General features: G+C 46.2%; 1 protein-coding gene across 7 annotated transcripts in view; it reads left to right on the top strand.

Moving 5' to 3' along the window:
• Positions 1-6,666, top strand: part of TRIM2 (tripartite motif containing 2) — a 158,014-nt gene that overhangs the window by 101,212 nt on the left and 50,136 nt on the right. For all 7 annotated transcript variants that reach the window (XM_045295812.1, XM_045295811.1, XM_045295809.1 and 4 more), the window contains exon 3: positions 5,473-5,710. In XM_045295812.1, the coding sequence (XP_045151747.1) occupies positions 5,473-5,710 (238 nt within the window). The remainder of the gene's footprint in view (positions 1-5,472; positions 5,711-6,666) is intronic.

Here is a 6,666-nt window from a genome sequence, read left to right as displayed (position 1 = left end):
ATAAAATGTTTACACTCATGAGACAAACTTTGGCTTACATGAAAGAGTTCAGCACTTGATGTCATTTCAGCAGCTCTTTCAGATTTCTGTCCCGAATCACAGAGCCATTCTCCCCTCTCTGGTGGGCACCACTTGTGTTCCTAGGGGGCCAAGCACAGAACAGAAAGAGCAAACTCAGACCGGCCTGTGAATCAACTGGCAGAACAGCCATCGTCACCTATAAGTATGTGTGGTAATAATTTCTTTTAGAAGAATGAATACCAGATCAGTCTCAAGAAGTGGGAGATTGAAGAGGTCCCAAATAGCCAACTCTCCCAAGATGCTATTCTGCTCCATTTTGACCCCACTCCTCCCTCACATATATTCCCTTATGTCTCTATGTTCTTCAATTCGCTGCAATATCCCACAGAAACTCATTGAAGCTTTGAGGAAATGTCTCACATATCCGAAGGTCAGGCCAAGGCGAGTCAAATGCAGAATCCAGAGCCAGAAGCCCAAAAGTCCAAATGCCATAGCAGCTCGTCTTGCTTCTCAGTCAGGAAATAGACGTCTGGCTTTCCAGGTGATGTAAAAACTGTGCAGTGGTATCAGCATATACCCCCAAGAGAAGAGTTGTCTTAAAGATGTCCCGGAGGAAACATCACACCCTCCATCAAAGTCAGGTCTTAATGCCACCCTAATCCTGTCCATTAGGGCAGTGGAGAACATGCTCCAAGATGGGACTATGGCCACAGGCAGAGAGGCCGGAGGTATACTGCATCATAAGGAATTCTGACGAGAAGGCCCATATTGACTACACCTCAGCCTGGCTGTGCATGAAGCTGAGGCGCCCAGAGCGCATCAAACATACAATCGTAACCTGCTTACAATTGATTGGCAGAAAACAGTGGTACAAGAATGATGAACAGTTTTCTGTTTTAGCTAGGGCTCAGAATAACTTTTTTTTTTTTTTTAATTTGGGTTTGTTTTGAAATTTGTTTGATTTGTTTCCAAAATTTGTTTTATTGCAAAATTTGTTTTTGTCTTGGTTTTCGTTTTTGGTTCTGTTGCTTTGACGCCCTGCCTTTTATGCAGAGAAGACCCCATAGGGCTTCCTGAGCTGTAACCTCTACGAGAGCAAACCTAGGTTCTTCGGAACGGCGTGGTGGGCTTGAAACACCAACCTTTCTGAGCCTCACCAAGACTACTAATAATTTGTACTTTGTCCATTTATTCTTGGGCTTACCCCACCCACTGCCTTCAAGTGGATTTTGACTCATAGCAAACCTGTAAGATGACTGGACATGCCCCCTTTAGGTTTCTGAGGTTATTAATCTTGATGGGAGCCAGCAGCTGCCTCATCACTGTCCTTGATGCCTCCATAATGTCTTCACCTACTGCCCTGTCAGTGTTCCCTTGACTTTGGCTCAAGTACTTTGGTTCCCATTCCAAAATGATTAAATGGAGAGTGATTTTCTTACCCCCTCACTCAATGAGTGTAGCTAAAACATGAAGGCCAACTAATCGTCCACATGTCCCAGGCCATACATCGAAAGATATTTTTGTCTGATCTGTAGCAGTCGACTTATCACTCATATCCAACATGCTCACTGCCATTGAGCCAATGCTGACTCATGGCGACCCTCGGTGGGTTTCTGAGACCGTAACTGTTTACAGAGTAGAGAGCCCAGTCTTTCTCTCTCGAGGAGCTGCTGGTGGTTTTGAACTGCTGACCATATGGATCGCAGGCTACCTCGTAACCACTACACTATCAGGGCTCCATTATATCCAACATAAGCAGCACTCATTCTGATCTCTGCAGAGCTGCCCTACTCTCCAGTGGTCAGTGCTTAGTGTTCTGTTTCCTGACTCACATTTTCTTGCTCCACCAGCTGGGTTTCCCTGGGTCTGCCTCCTACCCACTTGATTCTCTCCCAACTCACCTGCATTCCCCACCCAAAAGCTGGTTAGGGAGATTTGTGGGATGCTGAGATAGCATGTCTCCATGAGATGCTTATGAGGGAGCACCCCCCCAAACAAACAAACAAAAAACCGGATAAAAGCTCTGCTTGGTAGAGCTCTCATAGTACACATTTTTCCCAGTAGGTGAGCATAGAGCAACTCGCTCTGAGTTAATGCACCCAGTGGCTTCGCCTGGGAAACAACTTTTCTGGTCAGTTTCACTCAAACCCCGTGTTTTTTTTGTGTGTGTGTGATGGCTGATTTAAGAAACAACTTTTTGTTTCTGCAAATGAAGGACATGAAAGGCCAGTGACTTTTTTTTTAAAACAATCATTTTATTGGGGGGCTCTTACAGCTCTTATATAACAACCCATACATCAATTGTATCGAGCATATTTGTACATATGTTGCCATCACTATATCACTATTTTATAAACATTCAGTTTCTATTTAAGCCCTTGTTATCAGCTCCTCATTCCCCACCCCTCCTTCCCCCTCATTTGATTTCTTTTTTTTTAATAGTTTTATTAGGGGTTCACATGACTCTTATCACAATCCATACATACATCAGTTGTGTAAAGCACGTTTGTACAGTCATTGGAAAGGACAGTGACTTGATGACGTAGAAGAGGGAAAGAAAAAAATGAGGGAGGTGCTGTCAGCCATCCAAACAAATGAATTTAAAAAATGTTTCCAAGAATGGAATCACAGAATTGACACAAGTATTAAGTGTAATGGAGAGTACTTTGAAGGTGATAAGGTTGTTTTGTAAAACAAAACAAAAAAATACATACATAGCCGTTGGGGAAAAAATTCTGGTTTTTTTTTTTTTTTTCCGGGGTGGGGGTACCCCTTGTGTGTTTTAGCATCCAGTGCACTGAAATAGTTCCCTTCGAAGTACTTTCCTTAAAATGGGTAGCATTCATTTTGTTTTAGCAACCACCCGTCAGGGCTTGTTTGACTGTCAGGAGAAATGGCCCTCTTGACCTAGCTCCCACTGGCTGTGTATTCCAGCTACTCGCAGTCACGCTCCCAACCCCATGTCTTACCAAGTGCCATCAATGGTGAGGGGGATAATGTTAGCTAGTGTATTGGCCTGGGTAAAGTAGATAAACAACTCCACAGAAACTCATATATGTATGAGAGCGTTTTATATATAGGCTAAGTGTACATTCAGAAAGCATCCCAGTCCAGTCCAAGTCCTCAAACTCACAAAACACACACAGTGACACTGAATGCAGAAGGATCACAGGCCAGTGGGTAGAAAGTCTTTGAATCCAGTGGCAGTGTTAGTATCTCAGCGCTGGCAGGGGTCTCCATGAGGCTTCTCCAGCACCCAGGGCTGCATCGGGGTAGGTCCATGTGGCTTCTCAGGGTTGCCTCCAGGAAGTGAGCCTTGCCAGCTGAAGCAGGGAACTGGCTAAGGCAGCTGCACCCTGGTCCGACTATCAGAGAGCAGGAGACCCGAGAACTCGGAAAGCCAAGGCTCACAGAGCCATTTATCTCTCCGCCCTTCAATTAAACCCACATGTGTTTATCGGCCAGGTTGGTACAATAAACCTTAAGTATCTCAGCTGGTATTGATGACTTTGTGGGCCTTATAAGGCCCAAGAGAAAGTCATTCCCCACCCGATGTGGAACACAAGCACCTTGCAGACAGAGGAGAGAAAACGTAACAGAGAAGAGAAGGTAGGAATTGACAGACTGTGTGATAGGTTTGATGTGACTAACGAAGGCAGAAAGGGGAATGAATGGTTCAAGAATGACTCCTGGTGGCTGTTTTGCTTAGGTGAGTGGATGGACTGTCACTGAGAGGGAACCCTGGAAGAGCACAGAGTTTGGGGGCCAGGTGGAGGTTGGATAAGTTGAGTTTCAGAGCCTGTGGAATATCCTCTAGGAAATGTTAGGAAGGCAGTTGGTCCCCAGATCCATGACTCGGAGGAGACATCTGTTGGAAGAAATAAAAGTGTATTCTGCTTATAGTCATGCATATGAATGTCATGTTCCAGGGAGGGCTCACACTAGAGCCTTGGTTAACTCTGAACTATACTGACTGACTCAGGAGAAATAATCGAGCAGATGGGAGAAGCAGGTGAGGGTGGCATTCTGGGGCCTGCTGAGAGAGGCAAGGCGATCTTGTTGGTATGACGCTGGGTGTCTCATCCCTATGCTTCTTCCAGTTGTCAAAGTTTACCAACTCATGGGTGCAATCCTAGATATTCTAGACCAATGATTCTCCAACTTTAATAAGTGTATCAAATGCCTGTGGATCTGATTTAGTAGGCCTGGAATGGAGCCTAAGAGCCTGCATTTTGACTGTAGCTCCTGGGTGAGGCTGATGATGCTCATCCCTGGATCATACTTCCGTGTGTGTGTGTGTGTGTGTGTGTGTGTGTGTGTGTGTTTCAGAGAGATAGATATTTGGGTGAAAGTTCACAGAACAAATTGGTTTTCCGTTCAGCAATGTTCTTTTGTGACACTGATTGCAATGTCCTGTGTTTCCCATTTCCATCCGTTCTTTTTTCCTACCCCTTCCAGCCTTTTGGGCCTTATCCCTGGGAAGACATGGCCCTTCTGGCCCCTAGGGTTGATTGTTCTCAGGAAGTGCCTACCTCAGTTCCAGGCCTGAAGAGTGTCTACGGGCCACCATGGCCCTGAGGGGTCCATCAGTCTCTATTAGAACAGTAAACCTGGCCTTTCTCTCTCTCCCTTTTAAAAATCTTTTTAATTTTGAGTTTCATTCTCTCCTAGTCTGTCCAAGACCAACTATGTGGGCATGAGTAATGGCAGCTAGGCACCATTCAGTTTTTCTGTGTGGATTACATTCTATGGGGCTTGGGCTGCACACACAGTTCAGTGCTCAATTACAATCCAGAGGCTGGCAGTTCTAAGCCACCCGAAGGGACCTTGAAAATAGGCTTGGCAATCTGCTTCCCAAAGACCTAGGGCACCACAGCATAGTTGCACCAAACATGCCCCCCCAACCCCCGCTCCAGCAATCCCACCTGTAACTGATGTACTGATCTACCACCAACCATGCATATGTGAGTTTTCCTTGACCTCCCATGCCCTTTTAAAGCTCTGCTATATTAGCCAGCCCTCCAACACTATTAAGACCCCGTTCCAATGGTGATCTTCATCTGAATCACGTGCTTTTCTCTTGTCCTTGTCCCATTTAAAACTGAGCAAATGTTCCCTTAGAAATAAAGACAGAAACCCTGTGGGCCAGATCTCCTCTGCACTGGTGGGCTGTCAGGTGCAGGAATCCACTCAACAGCAATGGGTGATGACAGATGGCCTTATAGAAGTCAGTGGCGCTGGGTCTTCTGGCCCTTGAGCGTAATCATTTGCCTGGACGGTGTGTTGGGCCAATGCGGGCACAGGTGAGCCCCGGACCCCTCTGCAGGACCACTAGGACAGGAGGCAGAGCGCTCCGTGCACTTTCTGCGAGCATGTGCGGTGGCCTGAAAGAAGTGGTGGTTTGTCCCCAGCCCCCCTGTGCTGACTGTTCCACCTCTGCTTCTGCCACAGGTGCCTGCAGAACTACATTCCTGCCCACAGTTTAACCCTCTCCTGCCCAGTGTGCCGGCAGACCTCTATCCTGCCCGAGAAAGGGGTGGCCGCGCTCCAGAACAACTTCTTCATCACGAACCTGATGGACGTGCTGCAGCGAGCTCCCGGCAGCAATGTTGAGGGATCTTCCATCTTGGAGACCGTCACTGCTGTGGCTGCGGGGAAGCCCCTCTCTTGCCCAAACCATGATGGGAATGTAAGTGGGGGAGGCGGTGCTGGGAGGGCACGAGGGGTTGCAGCAACTGTCTTTAGCTGTGGGGGAGAGCACAGCAGACATGGTTCTATAACAGAACTCCACCCTGAAAACACGTGTGGGGTTTTGTGTGTGTGTGTGTGTGTGTTGTTGTTGTTTTAAAATCAGTCCTCGCGCTATTTTGCCTACGTACTTTTTGCCCATCAGCATTATTTCAGTAAGGAAATTAGTCTTGTGTTTACTCAACACATATTGTTGGTATTCCTGGAGAGCAAACCAGGAGCTATGTGCAAGCTGTGTGTACTCAGACCCACATAAACATCTGTGTGATGAATTATGGATGAAGACTTAATCATGGATAAGGGCTTCACATTGAGAATGATTATTACAATGTTCATTAATTAGAGTTCTTTTTCTAAAAAGGGGATCTTTTTTTTTTTCTTGTCCTACCCCTAGAGCCTATTCTTTAATACTAAACACAGTCCGATAGGCAAATCCTTAACAATAGAGGAAAGAGGAGGGCTCTTACACGTTTTTCCTGCCACTGGCAGCAACTGCTGCATGTTTAAGGAGGGCTTGTGCGTGCTTGCCAGCAAGTAACTGGTAACGCTGTATGTTTGCTTTATACGTTAGCTACACACATTCATTTCCTAGACCTTGGTGGCACAAGGGTTAAAATGCTTGGCTGCTGAACAAAAGGCTGGCAATTTGAACTCACCAGCTCGCTGGGAGAAAGATGTAGCAGTCTGCTTCCTTCTCTTTTTTTTTAATCGTTTTATTGGGGGCCCATACAACTCTTATCACAATCCAAACATACATCAATTGTGTAGAGCATATTGGTACATTCATTGCCCAGTCTGGTTCCATATGACAGTCTTAGAAGCCCAATGTGGCAATTCCTCCCCCGTCCTCTAGGGTTGCTGGGAGTTAGAATTCTAACTTGTGGCAATTCCTCCCCC

This window comes from Echinops telfairi, unplaced genomic scaffold (assembly GCF_000313985.2).
Source record: "Echinops telfairi isolate 266 unplaced genomic scaffold, ASM31398v2 ScPeMD7_5868;HRSCAF=6743_1, whole genome shotgun sequence".
Taxonomy (NCBI): Eukaryota; Metazoa; Chordata; class Mammalia; order Afrosoricida; family Tenrecidae; genus Echinops; species Echinops telfairi.
Note: the sequence above shows the minus strand (reverse complement) of the source record. Positions and strands in the feature narration are given on the sequence as shown.